The 20,545-nt window shown below is 46.4% G+C and overlaps 1 protein-coding gene across 1 annotated transcript in view; it reads right to left on the reverse strand.

Annotated features, from left to right (window-relative positions):
- Pde6a (phosphodiesterase 6A) overlaps nucleotides 1-20,545 on the reverse strand; it is a 57,103-nt gene that overhangs the window by 20,703 nt on the left and 15,855 nt on the right. The window contains exons 6-14 of the mRNA XM_041641416.1: nucleotides 16,401-16,465; nucleotides 12,250-12,316; nucleotides 10,128-10,175; nucleotides 9,542-9,691; nucleotides 8,914-9,057; nucleotides 6,157-6,222; nucleotides 5,889-6,035; nucleotides 4,886-4,993; nucleotides 1,815-1,924 (exon numbers count right to left, since the gene is read on the reverse strand). Of these exons, the coding sequence (XP_041497350.1) occupies nucleotides 1,815-1,924; nucleotides 4,886-4,993; nucleotides 5,889-6,035; nucleotides 6,157-6,222; nucleotides 8,914-9,057; nucleotides 9,542-9,691; nucleotides 10,128-10,175; nucleotides 12,250-12,316; nucleotides 16,401-16,465 (905 nt within the window). The remainder of the gene's footprint in view (nucleotides 1-1,814; nucleotides 1,925-4,885; nucleotides 4,994-5,888; nucleotides 6,036-6,156; nucleotides 6,223-8,913; nucleotides 9,058-9,541; nucleotides 9,692-10,127; nucleotides 10,176-12,249; nucleotides 12,317-16,400; nucleotides 16,466-20,545) is intronic.

Genomic DNA, 20,545 nt, shown 5'->3' on the forward strand with positions numbered 1-20,545 from the left:
CGTGAGAAATATTTGTCCTTTTTTAAGTCAATAAATAATTATTGAACACTTACAATGCTATGCCTACTGCTCAGAGTCCCACAGCGTAAAACACGGCATGAGCCTTGGAGCACCCCAGGATAGTGAGAAGATGGGGGGAGCATGGACTCTAGTCTTCAGAAGGTCCTATATGCCGTGGGCTTGAGTGGAATCTAGTGGAATCCCAGTGTTCTCAAGTAGTGTGAGAGAGTTTTTGTCAACTTGACACAGGCTAAGGGCATCTGGGAAGAGGGAACTTCAACTGAAAAAAATGCCTCCTTCAGATTGGCCTGTGGACAAGACTGTGGGGGCATTTTCTTGATTAAGTATTAGCGTGGGAGGGCCCAGCCACTGAGGGTAGTGCCACCCCTAGGCAGATGATCCTGGGAGGTATTGGAAAGGCAGCGGGTGGAAGCCTGAGGAACAAGCCAGTAAGCAGCACGCTTCCATGGCCTAATAGAAATGGGCTGGTTTAAGTTGTCAGAGCTGGTTAGTAATAATTGGAAGTCTCTGTGTTGGCTCTTTGGGAGCTGGAAGGTGGGAAAGAAAAGTCAGCCTACAGTTCTGCCTTGCATTCCTTCCCTGACTCCCCTCAGTGATGGATGATAAGCTATAGATGAAATAAGCCCTTCTCTCCTCCAAGTTGCTTTTGGTCGTGGTGTTTACCATGGCATCAGAAACCTACTTAAGGCACAGAGGTAATACCTGTGGTCCACCCAGCTCCAAGCCTGTTGTAATGTTTTAATGTGACTATGCTTCAAGGACAGCACCTCAGAGGCCACGCGGAATATGAATTTGGTTAGGATGGGGGCTGTCTTTTCTGTCATCATTATCATTGTTATTATTACTATTTGTCTTTTTTTTTCAATGCAGCTCACCAATCCAGGAGCATACAAATGCAAGCCGAATGAATGGATGAACTTTTCCAATTGCTAACATGTCGGCTCAAATTAGTTCCACACATAAGACAGGGAAGGGGGAAGAATGATAAAACTTTTTTTTTTTAATTTTCTTAGAATGATAAGGGTTTTTTGTTGTTGTTGTTGTTGCTGCTGCTTTGTTTGTTTGTTTGTTTTTGTTTTTGTTTCGAGACAGGGTTTCTCTGTAGTTTTGGTGCTCTATAGACCAGGCTGGCCTCAAACTCCCATAGGTCCACCTGCCTCTGCCTCCCAAGTACTGGGATTAAAAGGCGTGCACTACCACTGCCCAGCAAATGATAAGGTTTTAATGTCCTATTGCTACAATAACAAGCTGTCACTGACTTTTGATGTAAAGCAATACAGTGTACCTCCTTTCAGCCCTGGAGTTCAGAGAGCTAACGTGGGGCTCAGGATGCTCTCCTTCTGGAGGCCCTGGAAGAGAGAGTCTGTCTCCATGTCCTTCCCATCTCCTAGAGACACTTGCATTCCTTGCTAGTAGGCCCTTCTGACATCTTCGAAGGCAGCACATGGAAGCTTAGCTCTTCCTAACTCCCTGGCTCCTCACCAGGACCCTTTGGACTGTGACCCTGCGCACCATCCTGGTTCACATTCCAAGCCTCTCTCTCGACTCAGTCACAACGGAAAAGTCCCTTTTGAATGTCAGCCAGCATTCCCAGGCTCCTGGATTTGGATATCTTTGGGAAATCATTATTCCATCTACTGTAGATCTAAACCTAGATGCAGAGTGGGGAAAGTGGGAGGCTTCGGACAGTGGGGCTTTTCCTCAGAAGCCAGCCCACGGATTGTACATATATGGATAGTGAGTCTGGGGGAGACCGAGAGACAGGGAAGTCGGGGTGGTAAGAACTGACTCACTTCATCTGGTAGAGGTTGTTTGTGCCTCTGTGGTCGATGTCGTGACAGAAGGCAGCAGTGACCATGGCCAGGGCCTCCAGATCAGTGAAGTACCGCTTCAGCTTTCCTGTCTGGAAGGATATTAGAGGGATCAGCCACGAGCATTTATTTAGGGGGAGGGAAGCAAGGTAGAGCGACAGGAGGAGAGGGCACAGCCAGAGCCCACACACGGAAGTCTGCTTCTTTGCTTTTGTTTTTGAGGCAGGGTCTCATATAGTCCAGGCTTTTCCGGAACTCATTTTAAAAAATTTTGCTATACTTATCTGTGTATGTGTTTGTATATGCCACAACACACATGTGGAGGCCAAAGGACAACTTTTGGAAGCCGGTTCTCTCCTTCTGCCTTATAGTTCATGAGGATAAAACTCAATTCATAAGGTTTAGCAGCAAGCACCCTTACCCACCGAGCCATCTTGTAGGCCCTGGCCTAGAACTCTCTATATAGCTGAAGATGATCTTGAATTTTTTTTCTTTTTCTTTTCTTTTCTTTTCTTTTTTTTTTTTAAGACAGGTTTCTCTGTAGCTTTGGAGCCTGTCCTGGAACTAGCTCTTGTAGACCAGACTGTCCTCAAACTCACAGAGATCCGCCTGCTTCTGCCTCCTGAGTGCTGGGATTAAAGGCATATGCCACCACCAACCTTGAATTTCTGATCCTTTTGCTTCCACTCCTGAGTGCCAAAATTACAGGCCTCTGCCGCCACACACAGATGATGCAGTGCCGGAGATCAAACCCAGGGATCTGTGTGTGTTAGGCAAGCACTCTACCAAGGGAGCTATGTCCCCAGCCACCTCTGATCTCATTCTGTTTCCACTCCACGGGGTGACCAATGGTTTGCCCTACTCGGGCTGTAGAGCTCCAATATCAAGCTGAGACAGTTCCCAGGTAACCCAGGTAAACAGGGAGGCTGAGCACCTTACTCCTATGTCGTCCTAATTGGACCTCTATATCTGTGTCCCGGAGTGGGAGGGGTTGGATGTAATGATCATAGCAAACCTGGCAGCCATATTGTCACTGGGAGGTCTTTGAACATGGCCATACTCATAACGCTGACTTTCTAAACCTGGTCTACCAGTCAAGGTACAGCCAGAAGGAGTTTTCTCCAGGGTTCCTTCAACTATTTCACTCTTGTTTGTGCTGAGGTTGAAGTGAAGGTGGGGAGAACTCTGTAGAGCTGACATTGGCTCAGTGAAGCAAGCCAAATTGACAGGTTTGGTGATGCCCACATGCCTGAGATGATGGAGGCAGGAGGATCTATAGTTGTAGGTCATCTTCAAGCCACGTAGAGAACTTAAGGCAAGCCTGGGCTACATGAGACCCTGCATCAACACACACACACACACACACACACACACACCCCACACGGATAGGGGTAGGGGGAGACAGAAGGGAAGGGAAAGAAAGAAAAACCTAATCTAAGATTGCTGTCATCACTTTCTGTGGCCTAGCTAAAACTCCTGTTTCCAAACCCTAGTGCTTAGGTAGTGCTAGTCATGAGGGTAAGGAATGCAGACAAGGAGCATGAGGCCAGCAGCTGTTGCAGCATGACCTGTATGGAGAAACACTCGATGAGATATGATGGACTCTGAAATGTATGTGTCAAAAATATTGACACAAACATACCAAGGCCACCCAAAGACATTGTAGCCATGCTTGTCATACTAAAAGGTTAGAAAACAACCTTCATCTTCAACAATCGGGTGTTGAGTAAAGAAATTACAGGACAGCCATTGCTGTCAGCCCTCTGTATTTATGGGCTCTATACCTGTGGGTCTAACCAGTTGTGGACCCAAAAGGTGGACTTCAAGGTGGAACTGACCTATACTCCAAGACCCTATCTCAAACAAGAATATACAGGAGGCATAGGTTACACACGAATACACTGTTTTTTTATATTAGGGACTTGACCACACACAAAGTTTTGGTATGCGGAGGTGTCCTAGAACAACCCCTCCACACACACACAGGTTGCAATGGACAACTGTTCTGTGCTGCAAGAAAACATGTAATGGGATCAACCTTGTAGACGCTATGTTAAGTGAAAAAAGTCAGACACAGAGGTCTGTGTGATCCCACTGGCAACAGTGTCTAGAGTGGTCATGTTTCTATAGAAAGAAGGTGAAGGGGTGGCCTAGGAGCTAGGAGAAACTGACATTCTTGTTTAATGGGTACAGAGCTCCTGTCTGAGAAGATGAATGAGTGTCCTAGAGTTGACCCTGGCAAGCACAGCACATTGTGAATGTACTTAGCGTCACTGGATTGTACCTCTAAAAATGACTTCAGCGGTAAGCTTTCTGCCTCATCTAGTAAGAGATGTGTTTTATACGGGTATGTGTTTATATATCGAAAGAATCTTGGGGCTGCAGAGAGGGCTCAGCAGTTAAAAACACTGGCTACTCTTCCATAAGACCTGGGTCCAGTAGCCAGCACCCACAACAGCCTGAAACTCCAGCTCCAGGGGATCTGATACCCTCTTCTAGTCCCTCTGGGCACTGCACACATATGGTGTACCACATGGACAAACACTCATCCACAGAAAATAAAAATAAAAAATTTAATAATCTGATTGGCATATACAATGGAAGAGCATACCATTATATGATATATATATTTTTTTTTCAAATAAAATATTATAGATTACTCCATTGGTCATAAAAATAAATGGCATGTATGCTATGTGTTTATGTGTGTTGTGTGTGTGTGTGGTACAAAAAGAAAATTTGGTAAGATCTGTACACTTGTCTGTTCTTGGTGGTTTTATGTTTTGAGAGACTCTTGCTAGGTGGTGCAGGCTAACCTGCTCTGGCCTTCTGAGTGCTGTGATTACAGGCTTGCCCCACTGCTTTATTCATGAATCTCCTTTTATGCTTGTATTATGTCCACAATTCTTTTTTTTTCCAGTGCTAGGAATTGAACGTCCTAGGCAACTACTCTGTCACTAAGCTACACTCCCAGACAGAATTGTGCAATTCTTAAAAATCAACAAATAAAAACGGCCACACCGTGGCTGCCGCACCCCCACAGCCCTCCGTACCACCAGCAAGGAGAACATGGTCTGCCCCACGTTGAAGCCGTGCCTCCAGTTGTGGTAGGTGATTCTCCGGTAGCCCTTGCTCAGTGAGTACATGAAGCGCACCAGAGCCTGTGAACACACATGTCAATGAGGCAGCATATGCCTGCCCAGATGGCCAGGACCTCCCTCAGGACACCCAAGGTCCTCCAACCCCGTCGTTGGCCCAGACAGTGGGAAGTGTCCACAGATGCAGAAGCACTAGGCAAGCAACCTCCTGTTTGACAATATGACTGTAGGTGTTGGGGACAAGAAAAACATGAGCCACCCACATCCTTTTCAGGTTGAGCTTCAGCAGGGATTCCTAAATGTGCCTGGGAGGCAACTGTCCTGGGAGGAAGGACTGTTTAATCCCGTGGTTCTCAAGCTGGTCCACTAAGTGTCAGGTTTGTTAGAGCTGGCAGCATGCTGCTGTGTCTGAGTCTGTGGGGTGGATGGGTGTGTAAAGCCTACGGCCAGCCCAACAGCGTCTTGGGTGGTACTGACGCGGTCTGGGGCATGCTTTGAAAGACCCTACTTTAGTCAAAGTCTGGGAGGTTTTGTGTGCCTTTTCTTTCACACACATCTCCCACAGTGCACCTTTGTCAGGAATTCTGCAGTGGCAAAGGCCTGTTCCCATGAGCTTAACTAATTTCACCCACCCACATGAGAGTTCTAGGACCTTGATCCCAATGAACAGTGCCTTCTCTAACAGAATCCAGCCAGGCCCTGGGCACATATTCTGAATCCCAAATGCACATACTCCTTCCACATGTTCTATAGACCAAACTGGTTTTTTTTTTTTTTTTTTAAAGCCAGGAAGCGGGGAGGGAAGGAGAGAAGGTCAGTGATCTGGGTATAGTATCTCCCACCTGGAGTCCCAGCACCCTGGAGGCTGAGGCAGGACCAACAGCCACAAGTTCAGGGCCAGGCTGGACTACAGGATGGGGCTGCAGAGTGCAGAAGGGCGAGCAGCTGTGGGCCTCACCTCTTGCGGGATGTGGAATTTCTCCACCACTCTGAGCTCGTAGTACATCTGTATGCCGCACTTCACCAGCTCAAGCTCCGTGAGGGGCAGGTCGCTGAAGTGAAACTTATTGATCTCATATTTCTCAGCATCTGGAAGTTCTCCTTGCTGGATTGGAGTGGAGTCCAGTGGTTAAGGAGCATAGTGTGCTCCCGGGCCCCTCCCCCCGAGAAGCCAAGCAGGGTGAAGGGATACTCGAGTCCTATTGCTCCAGGGTCAAGCTGCTTACCAGGATCTCAGCCAGTTCCTCCTCCTCGCATTCCCACGGCTCTTTCCCATACACCTCTCTGGTTTTCTGTCATGCCCCAAACAGCAAAGAAGACACAGTAGGTTATTGCTTCAAGAACCCAAGGAAACCTCCACATCCCACATTTGCTTCTCCCCTTCTTCCACACCCATTCAGAGACTGCTGGCTAGCATCATTGACGAATGAGTCCTGGGTGTCAGGGCCGTGGAGAGCTACATTCAAATTCAGGCTGTCACCTTGCAGCTGTGTTACCGAGTACCTTTGAACCTTAATTCTGTCATCTAATAAATAGAGATAATAAAAGCCTATAACTAATCATTTGATTGTATAGTCTTTTTTTTTTTAATATTGGAGCCCAGGCCTTGCCCATACAAACACTTTAGCATTGAGCTACACCCCCAAGATTTTGGTTTTAAGACAGGGCCCCATTGTGAAGCCCAGGTTAGCTCAGATTTGATGGCCTGCAACATTCCATCATCCTCCAACCTCAGCTGCCTGAGTGTTGGGATTACGGGCATGCTCCACCATGCCTGGTTCTTGTTTTTAAACAAAATATGTGAACTAGCCAGACACAGTGGAACATGTCTACAATCCCAGAGGCTTGTGGCCGGGGAGTCTTAGATGTCAAGGTACCATAAGCTATACAGAGAAATCCAGGCCAGCCCAGGCTATACAATAAAACTGTCCCTGAACAAACAGAAGTTCAACTAATATAAGTATGCAAAGTATTGTCACACTGTAGTACTAACAAAATAATATTGGTGTTTATATTTTTATTGTTACTAACGACTAGGAATAATCAGGGTTTTGGCCACAGTCTTGGTTCGTTCATTTGCTGTGCAACCTGAAACAAGCTCCTTCCCTCTCTGGGTCTAATTTCCCTTGTGCCAGATGAAGAAACCCTGTTAATTGTTTCTGATTTCTTGATTCAGAGTGAAATCTGTCAGCTTCCAACTGGGTTGCTGAGGCTACATGTCCTCTGGTCCACGTATCCAGTATTTGGCTGGCCTTACAGCCTGAGTCAAGCAAACCATGAGGTATTTCATCTAAATTTGGTGTTTTCTTCTGTGAATTGACCTTTAATGGATAAGGGATAATAAGATTTTTCTTTAGCATTCTTCTAAGATTAGAAACTGGCCTTGGACTGGGGATATAGGTAAGTGGTGGAGAGTTTACCCAGCACACGTGAAGCCCCGGGTTGCTGCCTAACCTAGGCGTGGTTGTACACACCTGTAATCTCAGGTAGAGGCAAGAGGATCAGAAATTTAAGGTCGTTCTCGAGTACAGAACAGGTCTAGGCCCAGCCAGGGCTACGTGTCTTCTTTTCTAAAGAAAGCAAAGAAAAAAGAAAAAACACCCAGAGTGCAACACAACCCCACACAGGGCGGCAGAGATAGGATTGGCTAGCCTGGACTATTTGCGTCTCAAAAAACAAAAGAGGGAAAGGAAGGGAAGGGGAGGGAAGATAAAGGAAGGGGAGGGGAAGGGAAGGGAGGGCAGGGGAGGGGAAGGGAGGGGAGGGAAGAGGAGGGGAGGGAAAGGAAAGGAAGAGAAGGGAGATCTCTGAGAACATTGGTTTGGGATGTTTCAGTGTGTGATGTATATACCCAAGGCCGTGGGATCTCAACTGGATATCATATCCCAAGCCATTTGACTAACTCAATTTGTTTGTAGGATCTTGGTTTATTTAATACCAACGTCTCCAGGAATGCTAAACCACTGATCCTTGCATATCCATTTCACCATTCACAATAGCACCCCTGATACATGAGAACTTCTATACGCTCCCCGTGGGGTGCTCACCACCTCTCGAACCACCCATTAAGAAAAGTAGTTCATTTTCCTGATGAAGGTTAAGTGAGAACTGTTGTCATACTAGGTGATTTGAGGCCACGTCCTCTCCCTCTTTGGAGCCTCCATTTCTTCATCTTTGCACTAGGTAAGCAATCCTTCCCTGCTCCCCATGGGGCTAATGCATGTGAAGACTCCAACATACCCATACATGGGAATTTGCTGTGTGGACTGTATTTTGCTTTGACAGGGTTTTCTGCAGCTCAGGCTAGCTTCAAGCTCACTATGCAACCAAAGATGACATTGAACTCTTGACCCTCCGTGTCTCAGGTGCCATGATCACAGTGTGCTCCACTAAGCTTGGTTTGTACAACACTCAGGATCAAACCCAGGGCTTCATGATGCGAGGCAAGAAATGCACCATTGAACCTCTGCTCCATCCCTAAATACAAAGTGGTGTAATTATTGGAAGGCTTCCTACTCTCTCTGAACTACTTACTGCTCTGCTCACTAAACATGTGTAGGGCTTCTAAGTGAGTGGCCCTGTAGAAGGGAGACTCTGAGAGATGATGCCATAGGTTTGCCAGATAAAAGTGTCCTGCTTAAAATAAGGGCTGAAATTGGGTGCCCCTGTCTCTAGTGCCCAGTCAGTCTTGAGTCAAGGGCAAAGTGGGGTTTCTAGCGCTGTAAGCCAGGGTCAGACCCCAAGAGAGAGGTGACCCTGCAAGGGATACTGCTCCTCAGGCAGTCATTAATGGCTACTCTCTGGTGCCCACCTATCCATCCATTCAGCTTTGAGGCCTGCTGCATCTCTGTGCTAGGTGGGAGAGACCGGGATGAACCCAATCAGGCCAGTCTGTGCCTCCTGGGCTTCACACCTGGTCTCAGGCTGGCACAGCTCCACGGCCCTACTCCACCAGAGTGGAACAAGTGAAGACTGCTACCCACCAAGATCTTCTGGATTTCCTCGTTGTCACACTTCACATGATATTTGACGATGTCCTGGAAGATGTCCTTCCTGTTTTCAAGTCTGTTCATGGACTCGTAGGTGTCAGGGTTCAAGACTGACCAGCCCAAGAACTGAGTCAAAGACTGCACAGAAAGGAAGAATCAGAGGCAGTGGCAACCTGGGTCCCGGGGCCGGTTGGGGGTGAGGCTATCGAGACCTCTGTTTTCTCAGTTATAAAGTGGGTTTGCAAAGCTATGTGGGGCAGGCAGGCAGTGGTAAAATAATGGAGGTCAGTGCATTTTAAACAAAGGTTTATAAAAAAAAATGACGGCACAAAAGCGAACGTGTGCAGCCAGCAGGAAGTACCCAAGAGCTCTGTGCTTTCTCACGAGTTCTCATGTTAACCTGAAACTGTCCCCAAAAGTGAAGTGCATTAACCTTATGGGACAGTGAGGAATGGACAAGGAGAAAGTAGCTCTCGAGTCTCCTCAGGACTATGCCTCCCATACCTCCTTGTGGTCAGGCAGTTAGTTACACACTAGGGTCCCACCATGAAGTTCTGGAGACCAAGCCTGAAGTTGGTGGACTCTGAACCCCGCCAGGCAAGGGTCACCCAGCATCCCACACCTCCATGAGGGTCTCGTCCATGTCGTCAAAGGGTTTCCCATCTTTGCGGTTGTAAAACGTGGCCACGCCAACGATCTCTTCCTTCTTGTTGACGATTGGCATGGAGAGCACATTTTTAATCATCCACCCAGACTCATCCAGGGGCTCTTTCTGCAAGAGAACGGCAGGGCTTCAGACTCCACCCCTTCCGTGCTGCACGGGTGCCTGGACCTCAAGGACCTGGCTCAGCTGAGAGGACAGGACTCGGATCTTGTGTGGGTTTAGCTGCTTACAAACACAGTGAATTGATTCGCTATGCCAGGAACAATGGTTCCCATCCCCAAGATGTCAGGCCTGGCAAGTGCCAGGCATAGTGTTAGGATCAGACACATCCCAGACAGGGAGTAAGGAGCCTAAGCCCTGGTCCTGAGGTCAGAGAATGAAGGATGTGCATTGTCTTGAAACAGAAAGGGACCTTGGGATATAACCAATCGGCGCCTTCTTCCCTTCCCAAGAAAGTTGGTCAATCCTGGTGTATTCTAACATTCTTTCCAGAGAAAGAAAGAAAAAAGTCCCTTGGCTAAGAGAACGAATAAAAACAGCTTACCTGGAAAGCAAAAAAGTCCTCGGCCGGTGCGTTCATTATATTGCAAATCTGCAAGCCGGGAGGGGAATAAAGCAGCTGGTCACGGCCAAGCAAGAGCCTACAAGTCCCACTCACTATTCAGAACACATGTCTTTGCCCAAGGTGGCGCTGTCCTCATCAGGTGGACACATTCAAAATGGCTCAGGGCTGATATTGAGGGTACCAGATAGGAAAGGTCACCAGGTAGAGTTTCCTTTTAACTGTTACATTCTCAAGGCATTTCTAGGCTTTAGAAAAAGCTAAGCGTATAGCTGTCATTATTAATAACTGCATAGTACCCCATCCTGCGGTTCTTTTGTTAAGTATTTACATGTTCAGATGCCTCTGTGTGTGTGTGCATGTGTATTCTGCTTTCTTATTTTTATTGTATATGCATTATTGTTTTGCCTATATGTAAGTCTGTGTGAGGGTGTCAGATCTTGGAATCACACGCAGTAGCTAAATGCCATGTGGGTGCTGGGAGTTGAACCCGGGTCCTCTGGAAGAGCAGTCAGTGCTCCTAACCACTGAGCCATCCCTCCAGCTATGTTCTGCTTTCCTTTGGGCATTCTATCTCAGTACATAGCCTTGGCTGACCTATGTGGAGCCAACCTTCCTATGTCTCTTAAAACTACTCTAAACATCTCTGGCTCAGTTAGATTCTGTTTTGTTTGACAGGAAAGAATTCTTTCCTTGAGCTATAAAGCAGACTAAGAAACAGGAAGTGTTTTGACTCCAATTCTATATTGCTAGATTTCTCTCTTGAAGAGTAGGTCAATCTGATCCCTCTGGAGCACTGACAATGGGGCCCCGTGTGCAGCTATGTAGTGTACACTGCACAAAGACATCTGGTTGACTTCTGCAATCCCCCCAGGGAGGGATGCCGTCTTTCAGTTCTCAAAACATTCCCACATGGGCCATGACTGCCCATTGGAGAGGTAGGCTGCCTGGTCTCAGAGGGATAGCTGTCCCTGTTCCTTTCCAAGCACTGCACATACATTGTAGCATCCTTCCAGCCTCTGCAAGGACCATGTCCACCAGATATCCTTACCTCCCTCCTCATTGTTGCCCTCTCCCAGCACTGTTTCCCCAAACCCAGGGCATGCTCCAATCTCTCCCACAGCCTTGCTAAACTCCCTCCAGCTGGCACAATCACCATAGCAACTATCCAGGCAAGCATTCTCCTTCTTTCTCTTATATTTTCCACCTGCTCATTGACCACCATCCCTCAGTTGCTTTCTTATTGGCTTTTGTCCCCACTTTGCCACCAAATCTGCTTTCACTGTGGCTGCCAAGGGCCTCACGCTATGGTGGGACTCCTGCTTCTTTCTCGTCAGATCCCTGTGCTACACACATGTGATATCTTGCATTGCTTCCTTGGTTACCCTGGCACTGTCTCTCCTGGGTCTCCAAACATTTTTGACCTCTCGTGTTTGATCTTCACAGAATCCTCTTTGTCCACCTGCCCCAGAAACCCTGTCATCTCTGGGTTTTGTGACAGATGCATTCTTCCTGGGAGCCTTAACCTGTACCCATGGTTTCCAGCGCTGCCTGACTCCAAGACGCCCCATCCCTGTCTCAGCACTACTCTCTCCGTGGTGGTGCGGTCTTGGGGGGCGGGACCTAGTTAGAAGAAATAGGTCACTGGGCTGTGATTTTGGAAGTTGGATGAGGTCCCGGGGCAAGTATTTTGACACACAGGCATGGCAGGAAGTAACACACAGGTGTTCTGCTGTGTTTGTGGGTAGGAGGGGAAGGCTGGGAATGGCAATTAAGTCTGGTGCAAGAGCTTGGTTCTCGGTATCTGGGGATCCGGGTAGACCAGCCTGTCATGATGCTGTCCCTGGTGTATTTGCACCAGTTTCTATTGTCGGCGACACTGTACACCTTTCTGTGTAAGAACGATTTCTCTGTATTTGCTCATTTCCCCAAATGTCAATTATGTGCTCTTCTCTGTGGGGCAGCTGCTGAGTAAACTAGAAAAACAAGAGACTCTGGCTCAAAAGAGCCACATGGACCGTCATTTCCCTCGCTCTCTTGATTCAAAGTCTTCTTGCTGCCCTACTCGTTCAGACTCCTCCCCCTTCCAAGTTGTCTCACTTACCAGGCCATTTTGGGCCACGTAGGTGGGGAGACCACTCACTAGAGCCCAGTGGTCAGCAGGTGGGTTCCTGTGAAGGCCAAAGACAAATAAATGGCGATTTTCAAGTCTGGGGCTGTGCCTTCCCGCTTCCCACTGGCCCAGTCCCCCACTTCCACTCACAACAGCTGTCTCAGCCCCAAAGACTGGTCAGCCATCTACTGCACATCCAGAAATGGAAAAGAAGGCCACGGATAGAACATTTTCATGATTGTCCGTGAGTTTAACTATCCAAACACTCAACCCACTGCTTGTTAGTGACTGCAGAGCAAAAGCTCTGTCTTCTTCCCCCGTGACGTGGAGAGGCTTAGTCCTGCCATGGACTGAGCATGAAGCTAACACTTTAATACTTATTTCTAGGAGAAGCAACACTACAGCTCCTAGACTTACAGTTACATGCTGTATAACAGCACTTCAGCCAACAGTGGGCCACATATATGTCAGTGGTCCCATAAAATGTATCACCCAGTGATATCACAGCCTCTTTACTGTGTATTGGTACAAAGACAAAACCTGGCAATGTCTCTCTCCAAATGTGTCTCCTTCCTTGAGGAGATACATGATCGTATTACTTTTGCTTGGTTATAGTAAGACTATATACATTAAAAATATAGTAAGAATATATAGATCCAGAAAGAGACATACCAATCATCATCACTCATGAGAAAGTGAATTTGGGGCTAGAAAGATAACTCCAAGGGTAACTGGAGTGTATCTGAGGACCTGGGCTCTGTTCCCCAGAACCCATGTCAAACAAGCTGAGTGTGACTGCATGTATCTGTTACCATAGCACTGGTGGTGGGGAAAGGGTAGAGACAGGAGCGTGACTGGGGCTTGCTAGCCTCCAGCCTAGCTCCAGGTTCAAGAGAGACAGCCTCAAGGGAATCATAGAGAATATGATAGAGAGGGACACTCGATGTCCTCTGGCCTCAGAATGTGCACACGTGTGCATGTTCACATACACACAGACACCCCTGAAAGTGAACGTTTCAGAAATCCCACACCGATCAAGAACAGCAGTGCCAGCACTTTGGAAGCCCCAGCCCCCCTCAGCCGTGGCCCTAGCCCTGAAGAACTGTCACTGTGGTATGATTCCATTGCTTCTCTGCAGCGTTTTCCCACGTGGCTCTGCTCCCTCTCCTCTCTAACCCGATTGGCCTGTTTCTTTCCTTCTCACCACAGTAGCACAATTTATCCATTCACACGTTGCCAGTCATCCCTTAGCTCCTTCCCCAGTTTGAGATGAGATGAAACAGCACCACTAACTCAGTTCTGTACACCTCAGAAATATTGAGTGTATGTCTCCGAAATGTTGAGTGGTAACATGGATATATTTTTAATTTATGAAGTAATTGTACCAATTTTACACCTGTCAGTGGTATGTTACAGTTCCTTTGTTCCATGCCCCTGCCAATACCTAGTGTGTTCAGACTTTTGAATTATAGCCTACTGGTAGGGTCTGAGAATGCCATCACTGTGGTCTTCCTTATAACAACGTGTTTGATATATGGATTGCCTTTGTGGGCTGCCTACTCACGTCTTTCTCTTCCTTTTCCTGTAATGCGGATTTCTTTGTAGACTTGACATGAGGCAGGCATCTGTGTTGTAAACGTCTCATTTCACACCACGACCTTTTCCACACTGTATAATAAACCAGTGTTTTAGGTATGCTGAGGAATTTCCACCTCCTCATGGTTTTGACTTAGCATACATGATGCACAGTGAATCATGACCGGCCTGTGTGATCAGTAGAATATGGCGGAGATAAATATGTTATCTTTTAAGACTTTTTATATTTATGTGTACATGTGCTTAATTGTGTGCCACATGTATGGGTGTCCACAGAGACAGGTGTCTTCTTATCCACTCAGGCAATCAGTATCTGTTTTGTCAGCTTTGGGCCATACCTGATGACAATCCTTGTAAAATGGTCCCCACCACACACCCCAGTTGGCAGTGGGCAAGTGGTGGGGTGGTTGCTGGTACCATAGGCTTCAAGGTTGTGCTGCTACAGTGATGTCAGGTGTATCCTGACTGACTCAAAGGTTTGTATTAGAAAAAGATTTCTTTCTTTCTTTCTTTCTCTCTTTCTCTCTTTCCTTTTCTTTTCAGAGTGGATTTACAGTTTTAATGTAGGTACTGGAAAAGGAGAACAAGTTTACACTAGACCAGCAGGTTTTCAAGAAACCTAAAACAGGCGACACAGGAGAGGGTTAGGTGGAAGAAGAAAGGTGACTGTTATTTGAGCCTGGTGAGGTGTATTGGGTTAGTAAAGCACTGGGGATGGGGGTGGGGTTGGAGAGATGGCTCAGTGGGTCAAGCACTGGCTAGTGGTGATTGCAGCGGTAGGTGGAGACTAGATCCCCAGAGCAAGCTGGTGGACTCTGGGTTCAAATGAGAGAGCAAGAAGATACTCAACATTGACCTCTAGCCTCTACATATGCACACATGTGTGTACATTCACATTGTGTGGACATGTATGTATACATATGCATGCACACATGAGAAAAAAAGAAAGGAAGAAAGGAAGGAAGGAAGGAAGGAAGGAAGGGAAAAGAAACACCCAGGAAAGCTGTGAGTTGTGCTAATGCAAAAGACACACATGAGTTTCATAGTGTGAAGGTAGGAAAAGGGGTGGAAGCTAGGAGTGGTGGCTCCTGCCAGTAATCTGAGCACTTGGGAATCAAGGCAGAAGAATCAGGAGCTGAAGGCCAGCTTCTGCTATATGGCAAGTTCCAGGCAAGCCCAGACTACATGTGACCCTGTTTTTAAAAAGGGTAGAGGGTAGAGGATAAAGAAATAAAAAAATAAAAGGAGAAGAAAAGGAGGTTAGAGAGCAGCGTGTTTGAAGATTGCACATTAGAAAATCGAAAGAGGAAAAAAAATGTGCTCAGGAAAACTCAGGCCTAGGCATAGGTTTCACACCTGTAGTCCCAGCACTCAGGCAGGAGGATTATAAATTGGAGGCCAGTCTTGGATAGTAAGAATGTATTTAAAGTAAAGAAGAGAAAATGAGGGAGCGAGAGAAAGGGAGGGAGAAAGAGGGGGTGGTGGCAAAGAACTGTTACTTTAGCTAGTTGTTTTGTGTGCACAGGTGTTTTTTTCAGTATGTCTGGCTGTGCATCATGTGAATGTCTGGTGCCCTTTGAAGCTGTGGAGTTACAAGTGCACCATGTGGGTGCTGTAAATTGAATCCAGGTCCTCCAGAAGAGCAGCCATTGCTCTTAACCATTGGGCCATCTCGTCATCCCCAAAACCAGTTTTTATCCAAGCAGGAATGTGCTGGAATAGAGAACCCAGCAAGAGGGGAATGTAAGACTATTTCTCATCCTCAGCTAGCAAAAAACAGACCTGAGAACTGCTTCTCTGGGTGACAGAGGAGTATTTTAGGATTTGACCTGGTGACTAAGACTGAGTCAGCGTTTCCGGTTGTCTCTACTGGCTCTGCAGGGAGGGGGCAGCAGCTGAAGTGTGATCCTCCCACTGACTGCAGTTTATGGCGCCCACAATTAAGGCAAGAAAGTGAGTCTGTCTCCAGGAAGAGCTCTGGGCGTGGCTCTTAGTACAGGAAGGGATTCTGGGAGATAAGTTTTCTGGAACACTCTGCTGACCAAAACAACTTATCCCAAAAGAGGTTGTGACTTCTCTGCTTCTAAAATTGTCCTCTACAGGCACCTGTAGCATCTTTTCTTTCCTGCACTTCTCTGGATGTGGTGTTCCTTGGGGCCTGAGTCACTTTCTTTCCCAGCTTCTTATTTTTGCTCTTCCCTTTTATTGAACCCCAGAAGTGGCTCCACAGAAGTGGTTGAAAAGACTCAATTTGAGACCATCATCTGTTTTGGGGGGTGGAGGGGAGGTGGTGCTGAGGCTGCTTGTCAACACAGGCTACTCCTGATATATAACCCAGCATGCTTGCCTTTGATCCAGCTCTTCCCTTTGGGAGACTGGTTCTATCATTTTCTCAGTCTCATTGTTTACCACCCTCCCCCTGCTCTCTCTGCCTCCAACCAAGAACGTGACTGTTCAGAGTGTGCTCAGAGTTCGGTGTCAGGACCCACAGACTTAAGGTATTGGAAATATCCCTGAAGTTTTTCATGTCTGGAGATGAAACTTACGGGATTACTTTGATGTCTTCTTTGCCATGCAGGATGTAGTCAATGACCTTGTAAAAGTTAATTTCCTGGCAAAAGAGGAAAATTACACACTGAGTTATAGCAGGGCTTCAACAGAGGTGCCCTCATGAAACTAACCTAATTCTTCCTTCTCTGTTCCAAAACACACACACACACACACACACACACACACACACACACGGAAGAGAGCACACAAAGTTTACCCGTGCCTAAGACATGGCACCCATACCCCGTTCTTCACTGCATCTGCCCTTGTTTTTCAGGGGCTCCAAGTTTGCCCCTAGCTCCCTCTAAGGTTATCTCTGTTGCTCTCCAGCCTTCACTGTCCTTAGATGACCCTGAAAGAGGGTCATAGGAGGTCATAGGACCAGCTGGCAGGTGGCTCTATTCCTCTTGCTCTCCATGAAAAATCCTATTGTCTTATCAGGTCCTCTGTTTGCCTAAGAGTGATAGGCAGTTTAGCAACCATCTCATGGATGAGAGCTGAGATGCAGGAGAAGGAGTACTGTATAGTGAGACATTGCAATGAGCCAGCACCAGAGTCTGGGTCCTTTATTTCTAGACCCATTTAACTATGTAATTTAGGGATAGAAGCATAAAATGCCGCTGCAGTACCACTCAGACAATGACCACTGGACTGTTGCCAGCCTGCAGACTAGTTGTTACTAAAACACTTAGCTGCGTGTATTAAGAAGCATTGACTCTGCACTCAAGCCTCTCCCTCAGCTATTAGATCTCTTTTCATTTGTAAAAACAGCGTGGTTACAGGAGTCTGGATAATTCACTTGTTTGGATTGTGTGTGGGTGGGTGGGTGCATGGGTGTGTGCATGCACAGATTTGTCCTGGCAGGTGTGTGAACCTTTGTGGGTGTGGGAAGGCCAGCCGAGGCTGTTCAGTGATTTCTTCCTCCACCACTTTCCATCTTATGTGCCTTTGAGGCATGGTGGCCCCACAGGCAAGCCCAAAGGATTCTCTTTTCCTTCTGCCTACCCTCCCCATCACGGTTGCATAGGAAATAACCACTGAGCCATCTCTCCAGCCCATTGTGTGTGTGTGTGTGTGTGTGTGTGTGTGTGTGTGTGCTCGTGTGTACACATCATAGCAAAGGTGGGGAGATCAGAGGACAACTTGTAGGATTTGATTCTTTCTTCCCATGATGCGGGACCTGAATTTGATGAGGGATCAAACTCAGATCATCAATCTTTGTGACATGTACCGTTGCCTGCTGAGTCATCTTACCAGCTCTGTTGGCTAGTTTTTTTGAGACAAGATTTAATGTAGTGTTTTCTAGCTAGTCTCAAACTTGATATGCAGCCAAGGTTGACCTTAACTTTCTGATCTTCTTGTCTCGATCTCTCAAATGCTAGAATTATAGGCATGCACCAAAATGCTAGAATTATAGGCATGCACCAGATGCTAGAATTATAGGCATGCACCAAATGCTAGAATTACAGGCATGCACCAAACGCTAGAATAACAGGCATTCACCAAATGCTAGAATTACAGGCATACATCAAATGTTAGAATTACAGGTGTGCACCAAATGCTAGAATTACAGGCATGCACCACCACCTGGCTCAGGAATCTGGATCTTGAATCTGACTCCCAAAGAAAAACTACAGAAGGCTCTCACTCTCTACCAGTCAATGAAATGGAATTACAAAGAGCTCTGTCAGGCCCAGAGTACATGAGAATCTTCCATCCTATAAACCTCAGTTGTCTCAGTATTTGCCACAGTGACAAAAATCTTATTGATCTTAATATCCTATCCTACCTATGAGCTTCAGTTGCAGGTAGTGAGTTAGCAGGATGTCTCTAGGACCAAAGTGCACATATTCTCTGACTCAGCATCTCCACGTACAGAAATGCATGCTATAGACAAGTTCTCAAGGATGCCTGTCACGTCCACAGATCTCACCCTCATTACGTTAAAAGACCTTACAACAACACCAAACCTACTCTGTGAGCAAGTTATGTCAGAAGCATAGATTGACATGTCTATGTCCTTCTACAATGTCAGAATTTATTGAATAACAAGTTCACATGATGTTAATTTCAATGGCTTAAGCTCACCAATTACTATTGATTTCACTTGGCATTTATGCTTTTGGTAGTCCTGTTTTTTTTTTTCAATCTGATCTTAGATACAAATATTAGCTCTCAGGTTGTGTATTACACTTCACATAGTGGTGTGTGTGTGTGTGTGTGTGTGTGTGTGTGTGTGTGTGTAGCATGCTATAGAAGAGTTGAGAGCTCGGTACTTATTGGTCCATGACTCATGCCTGGGCTGGTCTGAAAGGATTGGAGAATGCTGCAGTCTCCAGCATTAGGTGCCCCTTATTTTCTATGATCCAAGTACAGAGCTGCATCATTCATTCATTCAATAGTCACAAGTGTTCAGCGGGCATCATTCATTCATTCAATAGTCTCATGTGTTCGGTAGGCTCACAGGTCTGGTTTTTCTGATGCAGTTTTGTTTTTGTTTTTGTTTGTGTGTTTTTTTTTTTTGACTTTTTGAGACAGAGTCTCACTATGTAGATTTGGATAGCCTGGAACTCACTAGGTAAACCAGGGTAGTTCTCTGCCTCTGCCTTTGTCTCCGGAGTGTTGGGATCAAAAACACGTGTGACATGGATTCTGATATAGTTTTGATACATATATCCATATGTTCCTTATTTAATATGATACATTCAGAGGGAGTCATACTTTCTTCGCATAAATGAGTTATCAGTATGCCTCGTGGTTGGTGCTGGACAGATGGTGGCTGTTTGCTTGCACAAATGACAGACCAAACCATTCTTAATCAGTATTTGTGCTCGAAAGGGAACCAACGGCTGTTTTATAATGAGGAATCACTCAGGGCGAGGCACAGCCTGAAGATATTATTCCCTACAAAGCGGAAGAACTTTGAACAGGCCACACCTGATGGCAGCTATCCCTGGGAAAGTGGTTGAACAGATAGAGCCCGCATCTCTTCCGTGCACAGTGTGGGTTACATCCCTACAAACCCGTTGTAAGCTGAGCTACTGGAAAGCACTGACTGGGCTTAGTGGCTCATGCCGCTAATCTTAACATTTTCAGAGGCTGAGGCAGGAGGACTGCGAGTTCCGGACTCACCTGAACTATACTGAGAGACTCTGAGCCAGACAGTAGTCACATCTATAATCCCAGAAATCAGGAAACAGAGGCAGGAGGGTCACTACAAGTTTAAGGCCAGCCTGGGCTACATAGTAAGTTCTGGGCTAGCCTGGACCTTGTCTTAAAAAAAAAAAGACAAGAAATAGTTCTCAAACATTCCAGCTGAGAAACGCGGCTGTTGTGGGATCTAGAAGGTGAACATGTGGCCACTGCTAATGCCAGCGTGGCTGACAGTGTTGTGCCAAGCGCAGTTGCCATGAGGCTCTTCCAAAAAGTTCCTAGCATGTCTAACAAGTTTGGTTAGGGTGTTGGATTTTTATTTATTTTTCTTTTTCTGAAACCTACTGGAGAATCAATTTGCTTTCAGAAAAAAAAAAGCAGCAAAATAGAATCAGTGTGTTAGGCAAAAGAGGGCTTTTTCTACACACTGTAGCTGCTGTGTGGCCTTCAAGGCCACACTCATGTATGAATTCACAGTTTCTGGAAAACCAAACCAGAGCCATCAAGGGCACCTTTGTTACCTTCTGCTGAGCAGCAGACACTGTGACACCGGGGTCTTTGAAAGAGTCACCAGTACATTGGTAACCAAATCGTGAGACCTGGAAGTATGGCAGTTTGAAGACCAGCGATATGTTTTGGTTTTTTCCACGAGGCCTAATGAGCCTGTACGTTTTTCATACTTTAGACATATACCAGACGTTTTACTTTCTGAAGGAGATGAAATGAAATACAGCTGGCTGTTAGTGGGCTTTGGACCTAGGATGGAGGGAGGAGTAGTTAAAGTCAAACACCGTATTTTTTAAGTACGTTTGAATCCAGCCAATGCAGCATGAGTCACACTGGAAGGCAAAGGAGACCACAAGAAGGCATGTTTGTGATGGCAGTCATCTGAGAGAAAAGCACCCAGGTTTTTAATCTGTACAAATGATTCGGCCTTTCCAGATCTCCTCAAGTGTCCAGTGGGAAAAAATAAAAATAACTTGTTCAT

Source organism: Microtus oregoni, unplaced genomic scaffold (assembly GCF_018167655.1).
Source record: "Microtus oregoni isolate MIOR12 unplaced genomic scaffold, Mior012 000069F_ref0000032, whole genome shotgun sequence".
Lineage (NCBI taxonomy): Eukaryota > Metazoa > Chordata > Mammalia > Rodentia > Cricetidae > Microtus > Microtus oregoni.